At 46.9% G+C, this 19,077-nt stretch overlaps 1 protein-coding gene and 1 long non-coding RNA gene across 2 annotated transcripts; one reads left to right on the top strand and one right to left on the bottom strand.

Annotated features, from left to right (window-relative positions):
- Positions 1-7,514: 7,514 nt before the first annotated feature.
- On the bottom strand, positions 7,515-8,036 carry LOC112892811 (classical arabinogalactan protein 9-like). Its single transcript, XM_025959919.1, has one exon. The coding sequence runs from the start codon at positions 8,034-8,036 to the stop codon at positions 7,515-7,517; it is 522 nt and encodes a 173-aa protein (XP_025815704.1).
- Positions 8,037-11,882: 3,846 nt separating this feature from the next.
- Positions 11,883-13,463, top strand: LOC112894603. The gene is made up of 2 exons (XR_003229010.1): positions 11,883-12,989; positions 13,100-13,463. It is a non-coding gene; the product is annotated as an uncharacterized LOC112894603 (long non-coding RNA).
- The last annotated feature ends 5,614 nt before the right edge of the window (positions 13,464-19,077 follow it).

Raw genomic sequence — 19,077 nt, 5'->3', positions numbered from 1 at the left:
CATGCTATGGACATTCATAAGACAGAGCAATCGCTTAAGTACATATAACAAAACCTGCAGTTGCATTCATTCTATTCATTAGCACATCCTAGGCTACATTTCCTTTCATATTTATTCTATGATGATGACTAAAAGCTGTGGAGGAGAAATTGAACAACATCACATTTGGTTGATTGAACACAACAGTATTCGTGCCATTGTGTAGCATATATTGGAGATTAATGACGAATAATGGCAAATGGATCTAATGTTGCTTCCTCCTTCCCTGGATTCCATTTCACTATACTGCTAGCGAGTAGCTTAAATTGCTGCATTGTGAGCTTATCTGTTCAGATAATTTATTAGTAAACTATGAGCTCAGTAATATCTATGGCTATAGTTTTGGACATTTATTTACTCTTTTCTCATGTGACTTCTCTCTTCCTCATATTGCCAAACTGATCTCAAATGCATACTACATTACTACCTCAGTTGACAAAACGAACAAGATAGCGCTAGCGCCCATGGATAACTTTCGTTTGTTTGCCTACTAGCTGAATCTAAGAAATAAAAGGTGCTAGGGGTCACCACCAAGTTATTGATGTCTGGCACTGTAACAACATCTGCTGCAACTTAATTGGCAAACAATTCAAGTCTGATCTGTGTGCACAAAAATCATATAACTGGTAGCATTGCCAGAGCACAAATTTCTAGTACAATGTAAACTCCAGACTAATTTCATCATACTTACTGAATGGACGACACTAGATATTCAAATATGGGTATTCAGCTCTGTTGACTTTCTTTTTTTTCATTCTTTTTCCCTTTTCTAATAGGAACGTGATCTTGCCCAGCTCTGGAAGCCCATGTGCTGGCTGAAAAAAAAAACGTGAACAACTCTGAAGTCAGGATCTCACAAATTAGGATACAGTAGGCTGCTCGCTGAAAGGCAAGTAGAGGCAGAGAGATGGTCTCATTGTATAAATACTCCTGATCACACTACTATTTTCTTGCGTCAACTATCTAGAGCGTACAATATAAACAGAGCAACGTTAGCATAGCACCCACCATTAATACAGTACTAGCACGCAAGAAGCTATCGATAAAGGGTTGGAACTAGCATGAGTGATGATAGGCTTGGGAGGCATCAGAAATTCTACAGTTAATTGAATCGTCTTCTCCTCACTGACTATTTGCACATTCTGCATGCCATGATCATTAGTTCCAAACTCTAATTTAACTCTTGCTAAAACATGGTACATGTGTCCAACTTTAGGTCACCTGATGGCTCTAAAGGAGCATGTGCCAGGTGAATTCCAGCGCTGGGAGCCAATTATTCAACTCGAAGGAGTCGCTGCTGCTCTGCGACTTTGATGCGCATCTAAGAACCTGACCAGTGAACACCTGCAAGGAGCTGCGCAGGTTAAAACTAGGCATTACCAGGGTGCTAGGCATGTACAGTATGAGCCTTCTGTTTGTATTTTCGATTGAGGTGAACAGAACTGTGCTAGCATCCATCGCTGGCAGAACAATGCAAGCCACACAGAACCCGAGAATCCAATTCCATGCTCGCGCGCTAGAGCGCTTCCTGGCGCGACACCTGACAGCAGCCCTCCCCACCCACGTGACCGGCTGACGGACTAGGTATTCAATTTTTTGGTTCTCTTTTCATTTCTATATTGTTTCCCATTACGTTCGTAATAGTAGGTGCTATCATTTCTTTTCCTTCTCAGGGTTTCCTTTTTACCTTGTATTATGTTTGAAGTTCTCTTAACAATCTTTTTATAAAAATCGTACTAAAAATATACGAAGAATTTGTACTTAGAAGTTGTAAGATGAACTTGTGGGTAAAAAGATTATGAAATCTTCCTAATAAGGATAAAAACTTATAGAAGTTGTACTAAAAAATTGTCCTCCACAAATTATTTGAGAAAAAAAACTATGTATTAAAGTTGTATGTATTGTAAAAGTTGTGCTAAAAAATTATTTTTCAAGGCGTTGTCAGGAAAGATTTATACGTATAAGTTGTGTGTATCGCAAAAGTTACAATGATAATTTATTTTTCAGAATGTGTCTGTAAAAAGTTATGCGTAAAAGTTCTATTTACCAGTTATAACTTTCCAAAAAAAAGAAAGTTGCAGAGAAAACAATTCCGAAAAAGGAAAGATAGCTGGTGTCGTAGATCGCGCGCTAGGAGCGCTCCTGAAGCACGCTCGCTGATTAGCGGCCCTCCTTTTCTTTTCTTTTCTTTTTCACATCAGGAAAGAAGAAGCTTAAATGCTTTATGTTACCCAAGTGCCCTGTTCGCACTGGAAAGAATGAATAGCATCATAGCAATATATATATCCCAAGCACTCCCAAGTCCTCATTGTTATTTGCACACAGCTGGTGCTATATTGTATCCATGCAAATTAAAGGTTACAAGACGATCACACTATACAAACATCTCTGATCATAATATTCTTGTCTTGCGTCGACTACCTAGGTCCAGCAAGACCGCAAGAGATGGATAGATGCATAGAGTGGTGCTAGCATCTCCCACAGCTAAAGCAAGAACATGCAAAGAAGCGGTGGATGTTGCCTAGCATGAATAATAGGCTTGGGAATCATCAAGAACAAAAAGGTTAATTGCATTGCTCCTTCCCTGAAATTACCAATTCTGCATTTATAGCAATCCCACTATAAAAAAATTTGAATAAGTAATTTTATTCGTGCACATATATGATGCATCATTCAATTTCAGGTCCATGGAAATCTCCTTAGAAGCATGACCCATTTGAACACAAGCGCCCCGTATGGTCGATCCAAACCTCAATTCTGTCAACTCCTTCCTCCTTTGATCTCTACTATAGCGGTGAAGCAGAGGTCGGTTCATCCTCGCCGGTTGCCTGCACCTCTGGTGGCCTGGCTTCCTGGTCCATATTCCTAATCCTAATAACTTGTTCTTGATAGGTTAGGTAGACGGGTAGTTAGTTTGCCTCGTGGTAGTTCCATGGGTTCTCTCCCTCCTGCTATCCATTAGTGATGGCATCTTCCAGGTGAAATCTCCGGTGGATTAGCTGTGGGATAAGAGTATTCCACTGGCTGATTATGTTAAAATCCGGTTGATATGCATGGATTTTTTTTTATCCTTCATTGCTTGTATATTGGGTCTTGCCATCGAGCCAACAAGCGTATGTTCCTGAGCTAATGATCTTTGTGACGAAGTTACGGCTGACAGTCGTCTACTGGAGCGCGTTCTCTTGCTTGTCGTACCACTTTTGCCATTTTCAAAAATGAAGCTTCCAGCCTCTTCCCTTGGCGTAATTCTACCTTGTCTGCAACTGTGAAGTACCAAATGGAGGCGGATGATGCATGTACACTGAGGAGGCGTTGGCGCCGGAGAACCTTCTCGTGCTAACCTCGGGTGACCGTGCGCCCACTACAGGCTGCCGATAAGCAACCTGAAAAGGGTATTGCCTCTAGTCTTTGAGCGTGCCTCTTACCTTTATGATCTATGCTCAGTGAACAAACCAAAATATGAAAGAACCAAGGAGCATTTGCTTATATTATGTGGATGCGTTCTGAGGAGCTGAGAGTATCACATCTAATTACACATGTCACTAATTTAAATGTCAACTCAGAAAGGTAGCCTTCCAGTTTCAAATCTAGTTTTTCAAGCAGTTGAACACTGCAATTTCAACAAGATTTGTCAACAAATTAATTGCACACCGGACTGTTGAGCACTGCAATTTTTCATGAACACTGCAATTTCAACAAGATTTGCAAACAAACTAATTGCACACCGGACTGTTGAGCACTGCAATTTTTCATGAACACTGCAATTTCAACAAGATTTGTCAACAAACTAATTGCACACCGAGCTGTTGAGCACTGCAATTTTTCAACAAGATTTGTCAACTTGGACTCTCGAATTCTGATTCAAGTAACATGGAAATGTGTTCGTATAGTGATTATGCATTACTTCATTATACTCGCTGCATAGCATACACAGAACCAATTTTATTGTTCATGAAGTGCGATTTTAGCACTTCAGCATTGGTACTGTAGTAGTACTTGATCCCATCCTTTTATCTGGATCTGACCGCCAGAAATCATCTCAAAGTCAGGGGCAATAATGTGCATCTCAGAGGACCCCAGACTCTCAGTACCGCACTCTTAACTTGGAGTGAGGGCCTCAGACTCTCAGCACCTAACATGGACATGCCTGGGTGGGTAAAGGATGTACAATAAGTAAGAGCACTCTATTTTTTATCCCTCTCGACTATATATTTCACTCTCTTGGGGGCTTGGGGCTCCAAGATGAGTAGAACGGTGCTAGCATCCAACACAAACACAAGTAGAAGCTGCACACGAAGCGAGGGGTACATTCTACAACCTAACTAGCATCCATGAGTTGCAGGCTTGGCAGACATCAGGAAACTTGAGGTCGCCAGATCATGGCACACATCCGTATTCTGCATATACGGTGCATATTCATCATGGGACGCAAGGTTAAGGAACAGCTGCCTTCTAGAATTTTAATCTGTCCTCCGCCATTACGGCCAGGACGATACCGCGACCATACTTCACGCAACTGCTCCGGCGGCAAGAGGTATGGAGTTACTGTTGCATCAAGCAGACTAGCAGAGGACTGGGCTATCCCTCCGTATCTGTTGATAGCCTGTGAACGACGACGCCCGGGAAGTAGAAATTGGGCTATAAGCTCCGGTTTTAAACTGTTAGGGTGATTAGTTTTAAGAATTTGACAATACATTGAAATGAAAGGGAAAATTCAGTTTTTTACTGTTCTTGATAAAATTTAGAACGCGTCTACCACTCACGTGAATGCAAACTAAAGGAAATTTTTATGGATACAGCGGTGGCGGCGGCAGTTTGGCGAGTCATGGCGGCCGCCAGCCCTGCCGCTGGCGGGAACCCCAGGAACCCCCTTTCCCCTCTCCTTACGCGCGTGTTCGGTGTTGTACCATGGTGGTTCACCATAGGTAAGTTTTCATCCTGACTACACCACTAGGATACAGCACATGTAGGAGGCAGTGTGGTTTCAGGAAACATTAGCTGCCGATTCATGGTCAAACGCTAGTACAACTCAGAACTTTTTTTCCGAAAAGATACTGTCGGAGGATTTCTTCAGCCGAGTGGCGGAGTGCACCCGTCTAATCTTAGCTTAGGATGAGTTTGGGGGTAGTTAAGGAATGCTCGATCTAGAGGCGTATGAACACGAGTAGCACACACGGGTTTAGAGTGGTTCGGGCCGTCTGAGAGTAATACCCTACGTCCACTGTGTGATGTATTGCTTATAACTTTGGGGGAGGAACTCCTGACCCTGCGTGAGTGTGATCCTTTATGTGTGTGTGAACTTCTGTGTCCGTGTTCTAACGTGCGCGCTCTCCCTTACGCTCAAGGGGAGCGCGTACACTGAGCGGGGCCCTGACAGGTGGATCCGGTGATATATTAAATAACGTACACATTAGAGCCTTAAATGTCTCAGATCGGGAGATCTTCCTCGTCGGCCTCCGTGCGTATCCTCCGTCTGGATATGGTCTTGTGCCGTCTTGCTAGCACAGGGTCTCATGCTGTCGATGCAGAGTCAGCTCCCGCTGACAAGCGAAGGGGCTGTACTGACCTGCCGTGATGTAGCCTTTGCGCACTGTAGCAACGCATGTCGTGGCCTTTCTGCAGCAGGTCATAATAACTCTTCGCCCATGCGCGCGACGCTGTGATGTGACCATACGTCCCTCGCCCACGCACGACGCGCCGTGATGTGATGCGCCGCCTCGGTAACTGGCGGGTTTACCGTGACGTCACCCATACCTGCCCAACGTGTCAGAGGGCAGCCCATGCCCTGTCTTGGGTATGCGCACCCTAACCACCCGCATTTAATGTGGTAGTTGGGCTGACTTCTCGCAGAAGGCTGGAATCCACCGGACACGTGGCAGTGCTGATTTAGCGGGGGGGTCCCTGGCTAGCCCAGGCGCTTAGGCCCGCTGGGGGTCCGGCTTCCACACGTGGGGGTCCAAGACCATCGCGCGGTGGTCTGGGCCCGTAGTAACTGTTTCTGAGCACTTCGTCCTTACGGGCATGTGGAGGTACCGGACCTGCTAGTACGTGGGGGGAGGTCCGGAGACTGTGCCCCCAGTTGTCAGGCCCGGAGCTTACGCCCTGTCGCTCAGAAGCTTAGTGCCAGATTATGGATAACCTCGCACCCCTCGGGCTGGATACATTGGTAGGAGATACTCCTGTCTGTACCGACGGATACGATCTTCTTTTTTATGAAAAAGAAGAAGAACCTGGTCCCAACCAAGTACGGAAGCCACGTGAGTATGCAGTAGAGAAAGTATTGAAAGCACTATCTCCAGAGTGCCCAAGGGACAGCCTTATTAGTCTGAAGGCATCCGCGGTAAGAGCTCTATAAATTCCCTCGACTGTATCACTCGTGCGTGGCTACAGCCAGCTAGATGGGCCGAATGGCGCCAGCATCCAGGCTCCAGCAATGGCATGGTAATGCAAAAGCCACGCAGCAAGAGAGGAAAATGAATGGCAGTTGAACAATAGACATAGGCTTGGAAGACATCATGAAACTCGAGGTCAAGAGGAAGACGCTCTGAAGCAGGATTCGCCTTCGCGCGAGTGGGAGTGGTAGCGCGCACCGCTCCCATTCACCTCGCCGCACACCACCTCCTGTCGGGAGGAGGGACAGCGCAGTGGTGGAGTGCTCGGGTGCGGCAGCGGGGACTGACACGTGTGTTATCATGGCGTCATTAGCCATTCCAACAAGTCACCTGATCTCTGAAGTTCCGTCAGACATTGTTGATCGGCTCTTGAACGCGGTAAATAGTTCGCACTATCAGATGGAGCTCAGGCTAATCCGCTAATTGTTATTTCTTGACCCTTTTTCAAAATTTATTTCACTTGGAATTTCATAACACGAAACATCATATAACAGAATGCTCGATGCGCCTTGCATTTCTAATTTATGCATGACCATCAACTTCTGCAGCGCAAGCAATAAACTATTTTCTTTCGGAAACGAAGAGAAGGAAAAGAAACGATTTTTCCGCTACCACAAAACTCAATCGTCGAAGTCAAACCATACACATTTTCATTTTTTGTCAGGGAATTTGTTAGTGGGCCTAACCATCTTACGGGATTCGTGACTCCCCCCCTGCCCCCGCGTCGCCCCCACGCGGGCGACCCGGGAGGCCCCGAACCCTAGCCGCCGCCTCGACCTTCCTTCCCCCTCTCCTGCTATGCCGCCGCGTGGCTCGCCGGGATGGCGGCGGCGGGGCCTCTTCTCGGGTGGTGGCGGTCCAGCGGGGGCGGGGCCGAGCCCAGGCTGCGTGAAGCTCGGCTAGGCTGCTCCTACGGCGCCAACTAGGGCCTAGGCAGGCGCTTTTAGCAGTGGAGCTTCCTCCTCCGCCTTCCCCTCACCTCTTCCTTCGCTGGCGGCATGTCGCCGGCCTAGGCTGCCCTAGCTGCCGGATCTGTGGCCCGGTGGCCAGATCTGGTGCCCCGGCGGCTAGATCCGGCTCATCCTAGCCAGGAGGCGTGGCGGGCGGCGGTGGCTGGGGCAGCAGCAGCTGAAGCCCGTGTAGGCGCGGGGCGGCGGCGGGGCTCTCGGCCTGGCTTACCTGCTCGCGGTGGCCCGGGCTGTCGAGGATGGAGGCGGGGGCGTTTGCCTGGGGCGCCAGGTTCGTGGCTGGATCTGGCGCCCTCAGGGCGTGGGGCGGCGCCCGACATGGTGGGACACGCGCCTCGTGGCTTCTAGCGAAGGGCGGCAGCGATGGTGGCAGGTGCCAATGCCGACGTTGGCGGTCGTCGACGATCTCGACGTGCGTGGTGTTCGCTGGTGGTGGAGTTAGGTCCGGCTCTACGGGTTGCCCGAACAGAGGGGGTGGCGGTCGACGCAGTTGTGCAGGGGCTCTGCATCCGTCGGGGGCGAGGTGGGGGTTGGTGACTGGAAATCGGAGGTGCTCTGGTTTGAGCTTGGCAACGATGACCAGCTGCGGCCTCGTGCTTTGGACTCGTCGGTTGGTGGCTCGTGGGTGGCCTGCCATCGGAAGTCAGATATGCTGGTAGCTTTGCTTCCATGCTTGGCAACGATGATCCATGGCAGTGCATCATGTTTATGCTCAACTATATTGCGTGGGGTGGTTAGCCACTCAGGTGCTCCATGGGCATCTATCTTGTTATACATAAATTCTTCCTTTCGTCTTAATTGAGCGTCAGAGCTCCTACCATTGGTTAAAATAAAAAATCTTACGAGATTCGTTTCGTCAATCTGGCCCAATAACAGCCCAGTTTATTTTCGAGAAGGGGCAGGGCATGTGGGCCGTGCAACGGGCTTGCTATCTCCAACAACAGAAATGAATATTATTGATTGGTGGGCCAAAGCAACCTGATCAAGGCCGGTAATAATATTTAAACAAAGAATTCACCTCCAAAAATCCTTGCCGTTGACATTTTCGATTAGCTGGCACTAGCATCGGAGAATCGCCGCCTTCTTAACCTTCTGAAGTGAACAAAGAAAACAGCTCAATCCTCTCAAAATCGAAGCGTGCCGCCAGAAAACCAACAGGAAGGATGAGCATACAGACTTACAGAGGCCCTCGTGCTTGCATTGCATGGCCAGTTGCCCACTTGGGGCACGCACGCACATGACACGATCACGATTCACGAAGCACCACCCACTAATGATTGGAACATCATCGTCGCGAATGATTGGGCCGCCGCTCGCTAGCGCTGTCCGTCTAAACCCGTCAGATCAGGCCACCGCTACTCCACTACCGTCTCTGGTGAAGTGGTGATGTTGCTTAAAGCTCATGAGCTTGCTTGACTGATCCAAGAAAGCAAGCAAGAAATACAATCTCTCTCTGACCCAACCAACCAAATCTGGGCGGCGATCGACCGATCGATCGATCTTGCTGTGGCGTGCACTCCTCAATCATTGAGGAAGAAGAAGGAGAAAGGGGCGGCGCTGGCCATGACGCGCCTGTGCTCGGCGGCGGCGCTCCGGTCCCTCCAGTGGCATGTGCCCAGGAAACAAGCGACAGGGGCGAGAGGCGAGCGTAGCGCAGCTCGTCGGACGGCATGTGAGGACGGTGGCGTTCCGGCAATCATCTCTGAGACGCGCGCCGTGCCCACCCGGCCTTTTAGGTGAGCCAAATCTTTGTTTTTCCAAACGGCCAACGGGATCCCCCCAACGATTCCTTGGAGGCATCTGCAGAGGTGGCTTCCTCAGTTTAGCAGTTAATGCTTCTTTACTGATGGTCTGGAGGATCAAGGATCAGTGTCAACATCTCAATTCACTGTACGCTCATAAATAAAGGCAAGGACACACCTTCAGTTCAGAATGAACAGTGCTTCAGACTTTGAGTACCAGCGCGTCCGATCCCCACTTGACATCTCACCTGAATTTCTCCAATCATTGTTGCTTCCGTCGAGGAGGAGCGTACGTTTCAGCGCACGGCGACAGCGATACCTTCCATCTTCCTTCCACGCAACGGTGTTCACGGTTCACACAGCGTAAACGTAATGGGTGGAAGAAGAAGCCGCATGCAACATGGGCGTGTACGCCGGGCATGTGACGCGAGTGGTATGGATCGATCTTGACATGTGAGTGGCATGGCTTGCGTACATGCACGCTGCTGCTAGCCGAAGCAGGCGGCAGCATTGAAAATTCACCTCGTTCGGGTGGAGCGGCGAGGACCAGGAGGAGACTGGAGACGAGCTTGGATTGCGGACATGTGAGCGGCGTCCTAGAAGGTGCTGATGAGCTAGCAGCTACGATAAGATTGCATCTGGGGGGAGATCAACTGTGACTGATCGAGCGCGCAAAAAGAATGTTTGGGCATTGTCAGGAGGAATCATAGGGATGCACATGGCAGATCATGTGTTCATATCTCTTCCGGCTCTCGGCATCGACCGGCAAAGAGCCCTAGGCGAGCAAATCAGCAGCGCTAGATGCCATGGAAGCCACACACGCGGCATCGTGGGCGCAAACGCCTTTTAGTTACTGCCCAGATTCATCGTCTTCTTCCGGCAACATGTACTGTATGCATGCCACCAGTGTCACTGGGAGATCAAAAGCTAAGTACGTGCCGACCGGTCCAATCATGACATGATCTCTTCCGAATAAGCATATAGTTCTTCATTCCTCTTGCATTGAGATGAACTTTTCCACCCACTTATTAACCAGTAACCTAATAAGTAAGCTGCACTTGGGAATAGGTTTTGTGCATGCTCCTTGATAGTGCAAAATGCATGCCTGATGACTGTCATCTGCCTCACAGACAGTTCAATAAAGCAGTATTAAGGACTTGATTATTGCTAGGCTTTCTCCGTAGTGAGACAAGGCTACGTACATCTTGATGTTGTGTACAGACTACAGACAGGAAGAGTACAGAAGAAGAAAATCCACTATAGTGTCTACATGGTTAGCACTGTATCTGTTGGTCCAAGTTTGGGGATCCTCACATAACCCTCTTTTCCTGAACAATTTTCTATTGCACCAAGCTGTAGCTGGGGCGGTCTAACGCTTTCAGCTCTCATGCCTAAATCAAATACTAGTACGGAAGTTCTCTGTACTAGAGAATTGTGGTGTGTGCCAATATACCACTCTAATAAGGTTGTGTGTACGCGAAAACAAAAATGCCGAATCCGTAGCTCTTATGTGTGGTTGTTGGTCTGTAACTTCAATGGATCAGCTAGATTATGTGAAGCCTGGATGCATGTTACAGCACTGCAGCAAAACCAGCTAAGCAGCAGCAGCAGCAGGACAGAGGGATATTGTTGATGCATGTTACAACACTGTATCAACCTCGGTAACATTGCAAAAGAAGAATGTACTGCGCATTGATATATATGGCTTGATTGGTACTCAGATCTGCAGGACATTTGTCCTGGCACTTGCAAAATCTAGGACTTTTGGTTATTTTATCTAGCCTAGCTACAATGCAAAAGACTACTAAGCACTTGTCATTAAGATAGAGGCAAAGATGCTTAAGCAGCCTCCCAACTGCTGAAAGCATAGCTGCTAGAAAGGCGGTTAGGGGGAATCACAGTAATGGATGCATTTTAATGATTGAATGGCTGCAATTAATTGTTCCCAGGCCCACATGCATCTCTAATCTACCCTAAGAAAACCGACTCCCAATCACCAGATGATCCTGCAGGTGCTGATACAGTCATCCAGCTCCCCTAGCGTCCATAATCTATCATGTGGGTGTTGCTTGTAAAGCCGATTTCGCAAGCTAGTACATTAAAATTGGGGAAAGGCGAGGGCATCTGGGGAGAAGAAGCCACAGTTTACGCTTCAGCTAATGATGGAACCATAATTGATTAAAGCGTAAAGGAACCATTAGCATATGCTAATTAACAATGCTATCAAGCAAATGCTTATGCGCCCTCCTGAAAGTGCGCAAATTTGATCTAAAATGCTAGGTGCGAGCAGATTTCTGAATGAATGTCCACAAAGCTGAACACCATAAGTAATGAACTGCATACTGCGCTACTAGATCTAGATGTTTTTATAATATATCACTATATATGCGATTTATAATGTGGCCAAAGTTGGGATCAGGGTTAATTATAAGTTTTCAGAGGAGGAGAATCATTACCTGTAGCTGTAGGTGCCAATATAGTTCGGAATTCCGTATACCATGCGTTGAAAACTTAACTGAAGAATGGGTGAGATTTAAAAAAATATATATAAAACTATACATCCGTTTTGGGAGGAAAGAAAAGCAACAATGATGGGCAAAGGATGGTTGTGTAGCTATATATAAGGACCTCACAGGAGCTTTCTTGCACAACACCACTCTCATGCTTCTTTTAAGTGGAGGGAGGGAGGGAGGGAGGGAGCGAGCGAGAGAGGGAGAGGGAGAGGGAGAGGGAGAGGGAGAGAGAGAGAGAGAGAGAGAGAGAGAGAGAGAGAGAGAGAGGCAACAATGCCTGGGGGAAGCATCCAAAGGGATCGCATTGATCCATCATTCCTTCCATCCTTCCATGGTGCGCATCGTCTAACAAGCACGGCTTGACGGATCATGCGATCCTTTTGGAGGCTTCCTCTAGCCATTACTCCATCTTGGTAATCACTCGCTACTGCTTGCTTGATTGGCTTCATCATCCTTACCGGATGATGATCAAGAGCTGCATCCTTCCCGTCTCTGAATCTTTCCGCGCTTGCCATCAGAAGAAGGTATGCAGTTAATTGGTCTTGCAGGGCTGTGCTTAGTGAGATTTTGGGTAGTTTGACGATTTATTCGTTGCTATGCTTGTTCCTTTTCTTCTTCTTTTTGCGATTACGTTTTCGCTTGTTCCTGCTAGAAAAATGATCAGAGCTTTGGGTATATATTACATGCATGTTGAAGATCAGCATCTATATATGTAGACAAGCTGTACATGGAGGCTGCACCACCTAGTGTGTATTCTTGTCCTCTACAAGTGATTGAAAGATTTGCTAAGCAAAGCCAAAGCATGTTGTTGGATACTTAGGTGCGTGGTAAAAAAAAAAAGAAGAAAGGTGACCGTTTATGGATGCCACAGTTACACACCTTCCGAATATTATTTTAGGAAAACATTCCAAATACTTGCTATTAATATAAGAATCTATAATTAGCGCAGATGGTACGACAATCATTGAATAAACATTGTGAATCATGCATCTTCAAGTATTTCCATACTTATATAAGTATGTTCTGTAGTGTATGTTGCAATCAGAAATTGCTTGTCAGCTTTGCATTTTAGGGGCTAAGGGCAATCAAAGCATCACTTCTTCAGTTCTTTGAGAAAAAGGTTGGCAATTCACAGCTTCCCAGGCATGTGTTGTGGTAGATTCAGGAACATATGTATCCTTCAATTACTGCCGTATTTAATTAATTTTGTTATAGTGTGGAGCATATATAAAAACTTCAGATGCACTGGAATAAACTAGTGACTGAAAGGACTCTCCTAGCTGATCATCAGATGCATGCAGGCCCTAATCGTACTATTTAACATTAAATTGTTAGGTAAGCAGCTACGCCAACAGATAGATCTTGTGCTCATCACATGACCTACGCACATACAGTTAGTCAGTTAGCTAACAAAAATACCGGATCGATGCTGCCTGCCTGTACAGTCGCGGCGCTGCCAAAGATGCCCTTTGACTCGCTCGAGATCCAGTCTCCTCGCACACAGCATGTGCATGCACATCGATCAGGAGCAAGCAATGCAATGCAGGAACGGCGCCGCTGACGAGGAAGATCCCGGTCTCCGGCCTGCTGCCTGCAAGGTCGCCGACATGGACGCCGTTGTTGATGCAATCCTATACAGGCAGTTTCAGTTCGTACAGCCTTCCCCTGTTAAGTTCTTTTTACATATGTGTAAATGTAGTTAAGGACTTCAGATTATAATATATGCTAGAACTACATGCATGCTTTGGAATTTATGTAACAGAAACTTCTAAATTCTAGTTATGTGTAATAAACCCAACTTGATTGAAATTGTTCCATGGTGAGGATGAAATGCTTGGCAGTGAATCGCCATTTACGTGAGCAAATTAAAGCTGTATTTGGATCCTCGGGATAAGATTTCATCAGAATATATACTTCCAATTTACACTGTTATAGGCAACGCTTGCCAAGGTAGGCGCCAGGCTTGATTCCTTAGGTCTAATGGTTTGAGTGAACGTGATCTATGTACGGTGATGCTAACTAGTCTCTCTACCTGTGCTTCCGTACGGATTAGTAATTATGAATGTCATACATGGAAAAATTTGGACTCGTAGCTAATAATCAAATTCCTTATCCCACCCATCTCTCTCTCTCTCTCTCTCTCTCTCTCTCTCTCTCTCTCACACACACACACACACACACACTCTCATAATTTTTCATTTTGCAACGAACCTCTCCATATGTATTTGACATGTGTTTAATTGCCCTAAATTTTTTTTGAGCTGTGTTTAATATGAAAATCAGTATTCTCATCACTTCATGCATACATGTATACACGGTCTACATGGTGGTACATCATGCATGCATGTGTACCTTAAGTTAGTATTTTTCTATATTAAAAATGACATAGAAAGGTAATTTTAGAATCATATATTGGTGTAATTTAGGATATCCTATTTATAATGGCAGGTCGTAGGTAGTAATTTAGATGTAGATTTAAGGCTACTTTAGATTATTTTTATTAAGATCGAACGTGGGCAATCTAATATAAATTTGACGATTAGTTTAGATTATTTTATAATAGCATAGGTGGATAATTTAGATGAAGATTAGGAGTTACTTTAGTTTATTATATTGACAGGGATGGGTAACTCAGATATTTTTATATGTTACTTTGGACAATCTAATAATGGTAGAGTTGGGCAATTTTTTAAAGAAAAATGATAGATACAATGGCGATTATCATCAATGATGATTAGAGTCTACCGAATTGATGAAACGATATTTTTAATTTTTATGGATATTTTTAGAGTTTATCTTTTTCTAACACGAGGATTAATGTGAAAGCTTCAAAAGGGATCCTGGATTAGTGATAATAAGATAAGATAATATGGTTTGTTAGAAAGGATCACATATATAAACTTGGCCAAACGAATCTGACATATTCTTAGTTTGCTTTGCTCACTATTGCATAGCTGTCTTGCTTACTTTCTTTACAGTTTTTTCCCTGATTTAAAAACTAAGATTGTATGATTCATCCAAGCTGCGGGCAATAAATAAAACAAAACCTTTGAAAAGATGGAAGCATATTCCAATTAGATTTACAACAAATAAATGGCCACGCGCGTATTACAGTAGCAAAGACATTAGAATGATATTAATAAAGCGAAGACCTCGAAGTGGAGCGAATCTAGAGATATCAGCTCAATATGGAATTTAATCTAAAACTCTGGAACGCGAAGAACTTGCTATTATCTCGTATAAGCCTGGTGAATATGTTCAACTTTGAAGAAAAGTAGATGTATGAAAGGTAGTATCATTTTTGTGATCCAGCTAACAACAGTCAATATTGAAATTGTTTTAAAAAATAAAATATTTGGTCCTTGGTTTTGATGGGCCCATATTAATATTGAATCACAACAAATAGAACGAAACAGGCTTAGGCCAACTAATAATATAAGGATACTAAGGCATATTTGCCAAAAGGCTAATTTAATTAAGTAAGATCCAATAAGGATGCAGACATCAGCAAAATTCGGCCCACCTATCAAAAATCAACTGAAGAATGGGACCAAAAGATGCTTGTAACTGAAGAATCCTTTCAGTTAACGATCCAAGAGTTGAGCATACTAAGATGATCATTTTAGATTTATCAAAAAAAAACAGTCAATACTACGGACAGAGATAGCTGGATCATGCTCATTTTTCATAAATCAACTTGAAAACCAAAGACTTAAATATTCAACAACGACCCCTATATCAACAGCCAAACCACAAGTCATTCATATTAGGATCTTCGATCTTGATAACTTTTTCCTCTAAAAAAGGATCTTGGTAATTTTATATTTACAAAATATCCACAAACAATATAGTAAGTGTGCTGTGTAAACTTTAACATAATCATAAATATGTAAAGAACATATACATGTAACAAAACTCAAATTAAAACAGTTAAAATTAGATAAAATATAGCGTAAAAGAATAACTGTGCATATGAGACCTAATAGTTACCCTCCCTGTTTGAAATTATGAGGCGTATTTTTTTTTGGTTAGGACAAAGTTTTAACCAACAATTACATGACTAATGTAATTTATGTGATACAAAATCATGATCACCATAAGCCAAATACTTTTAAATGCGAATCTAATGACATCAGATTTATGTTGTAAAAACAGTATATTAATGGGTTTGGTCAAATTTTGTTCTAACGAAACGCAATATTTCAAACGGAGGAAGTAAAAAATGTTTTCAATCTAGAATTCAAGATACCTTATCAGTTACTGTGTGAGCTCTAGGCAAGCAATTGGGAGGACTAATTGCCTCGTGCTTTTAAAGATCGAGAAAAGGACACGGCAGACTTCCAATCGAAGACAAAATCAAGAGCACAGCGTGCGACGGATATCAACTGGGATCAACTGAGCTTAAAAACTCATGAACTCCACGCCCTTGAGGTTCCATTTACAGAAGAAGAGATCAAAATGGCCATACAACAAATGCCATCCTAAAAAGCTCCAGGCTCAGATGGATTCACGGGATTTTTCTTCAAAGAGTGCTGGGATATAATAAAAAAGGACATAGTCAATGCAGCAAACGCATTCCACAAGTCTGGCACTACTAAACTCGGCAAACATTGTCCTTTTACCGAAAAAGAAGGAGCAAGCTTAATTGGAGATTTTAGGCCCATCAGTTTGATACATACATTCCTTCGCCAAAATAATTGCAAAAGTTCTAGCAAGGTGTTTTCATCAAGAAGCGTAGCATCCACGGTAACTTCATGTCGGTGCGCAATGCGGCCAGACGTTATCACAGAACCCAGATGCCGACCTTGTTCTTTAAGTTGGACATTGCAAAGGCTTTCGACTCCGTGCGCTGGGAGTACCTCCTCAACCTGATGAGTAATTTGGGGTTCCCCCAACGATGGTGTGATTGGATGTCTCTAACCTGGCAGAGCTGCTTGACAATCTTGAAGAGGCAGGACTAACTGACGAACTTGCAAAAATCAACAGTTGTACCAATCCGTTGTGACGGCCTCAATTTGGATGACATACTCTCTGACCTGCCAGCCATAAGGTCTCACTTCCCCATCAAATATTTGGGTCTGCCCCTAACCACAAGGAGGCTGCGGCGCGTTGATTTTAATCCTCTTGTAGACAAAATGGTGAAAAAACTCACACATCGGAATGGGAAGAACATCAACCAGGCTGGGCGTTTGACACTTGTTAAATCAGTGCTCACATCACAAGCTGTCTACTTCCTCACTTCTCTGCGAGCTCCCAAACAGACACTACACGAGATCGATAGTGAAAGGAAACATTTCCTTTGGGCGGGAACGGAAGCGCTCACGGGTGGTAAATGCAAGGTGAACTGGCCACGCTCAGCTAGGCCGACAAACTACGGAGGACTCGGCATCCTCCACCTTGGCAAATTTGCAAGAGCGCTCAGGCTGCGGTGGTTATGGAAGGATTGGAATTCTGAGCAGAAGCTTTGGGATTTTTTTTTTTGAAACGAAGTGGCAGAAGAGCTGCTAATTATATTAAAGAGAGGAGCATCTTTAAAGGAAGGACCAGAAGCTTTGGGATGGGTCCGACACTCCATGTAAGGTAGCGTTTGGTTCAAGAGCGAAGTGGAACGGAGCTATTCCATTCACGTTTTGGGGGTGTTTGGTTCGCGAATCAGTGGAACGGAGCCATCCCACCTAGGGAATATTCCCCTCAGATTCGGGATGGGGAGGCTCCAATTTTTCTGGCGGACGGAGCCGCTCGCGAGCCACGCGCTCCCCACCCCCGCTCTCGTTCGAACGGATCAGGTACGCCTCCCCCATCCCCGCCCCCGTCCCCTGCTCCCCGCCGCCGCCCCCGCCCCCGGCGGTCCTCCCGTCGCCCCCGCCCCCGCCCACGGCGGCCGCGCCCGGCGCCGCCGGCCCCGCCCCCGGCCGCGCGCCCCCTGGCGCTGGCGCCCCCGCCCCCGCCCCCGGCCGCCGCGCCCGGCCCCGCCGCCCCCCGCCCCCCGGCGGCCGCGGCCGCCCCCGCCCCGGCCGCCGCGCCCGGCCCCGCCGCCCCCCGCCCCCCGGCGGCTGCGGCCGCCCCCGCCCCCGGCCGCCGCGCCCGGACCCGCCGCCCTCCGCGCCCGGCGGCCGCGCCCGGCCCCGCGCGCCCCTGGCCGCGCGCACGCCCCTGCCCCTGCCTCCGCTCCGTCCTGCCCCTGCCTCCGCTACGGCCGAGCGCGCCCCGTCCCTGGCCGCGCGCGCGCCCCTGCCCACGGCCGAGCGCGCCCTGCCCGTGGCCGCGCGCGTGCCCCTGCCCCTGCCTCCGCTCCGTCCCACGGCCGAGCGCGCCCCTGCCTCTGCCCCCTGCCCATGGCCGTGCGCTGCCCACGGCCGCGCCCGCCCCCCGCGCCGCGCGTCCACGGCCATGCCCTGCCCACGCGCGCCCCCGGCCCCCTGCCTCCGCCGCCTCCTGTCTCACCCTCTCTGTCTTGTGTAAATTTTACAGTGACCAAACACTGAACCAAACACTGGATGGAGCCGCTCCATTTCAGTCACTCTGCAACCAAACAAAAAACGGAACGGCTCCATTCCAGTTACTCTGCAACCAAACAAAAAACGGAGCGGCTCGGTTCCAGTTTACCAAACACGGGACGGAGCGGCTCCGTTCCAGAATCTGGGATGGAGCCGCTCCGTCCCACCTGGCTCTGAAACCAAACGCTACCTAACAGCACAGACAAACCCCTCTTTGCGGCAGTGACCTCACTCAATGTCACCCAACCTGGGTACATGGACAGCGGCCCATAGACATGGCACCCAACCACTTCACCATTTCGAGGAAAAAGAATACTGTAGGAAACTAGAGGATGCGCTGCGTAATAACAACTGGATTCGGGATCTAAACTTGTGATACCCACGGTTCACAGTTCAACATTTCAATAAGTACATAGGTCTGTTTGGGAGAGCTCCGGGATGCTCCGGCTCCATGTATTGTAGTGTACTGTTGCGCTACTGACTACTGTAGCACCCCATAGCCGGAGGCGGTGAAGCTACTTTTTCTACCTCCACCAGCTTCACCTCTTTCCTGGTAATGTTGGTGTGCGGTCCAGCAGGTGAACTTGCAACCAAATCTTCCAGATAGTGTCAACTGGAAGCTAACCAACAATGGGGAATACTCGACTAAATCCGCCTATCAGGCACAATTTCTAGGATCGACCACAAACAATTTCAGTTGGCTATTATGGAGAACCTAGGCACCGCCAAAATGTAAATACTTCGGTTGGTTAACCTTGCAAAATTGGCTCTGGACCTCCGACAGATTAGCTGCACGGGGATGGCCAAACAATGGAGTCTGCCCACTCTGTCGGAATTCACCGGAATCAGCTGTCTACCTTTTCAAGGAGTGCCGCTTCACAAAAAAAAAATCTGGGAAGAGGTGGCAACCTGGACAGCCGCTGCTG

Source organism: Panicum hallii, chromosome 5 (genome assembly GCF_002211085.1).
Source record: "Panicum hallii strain FIL2 chromosome 5, PHallii_v3.1, whole genome shotgun sequence".
Classification (NCBI taxonomy): Eukaryota; Viridiplantae; Streptophyta; class Magnoliopsida; order Poales; family Poaceae; genus Panicum; species Panicum hallii.
This window is presented reverse-complemented; position numbering and strand designations above follow the sequence as displayed.

What these genes read in the sequence shown, in the direction of transcription:
- LOC112892811 (XM_025959919.1), bottom strand. Translation starts at nt 8,036, where the DNA reads ATGGCAGGCCACCCACGAGCCACCAACCGACGAGTCCAAAGCACGAGG.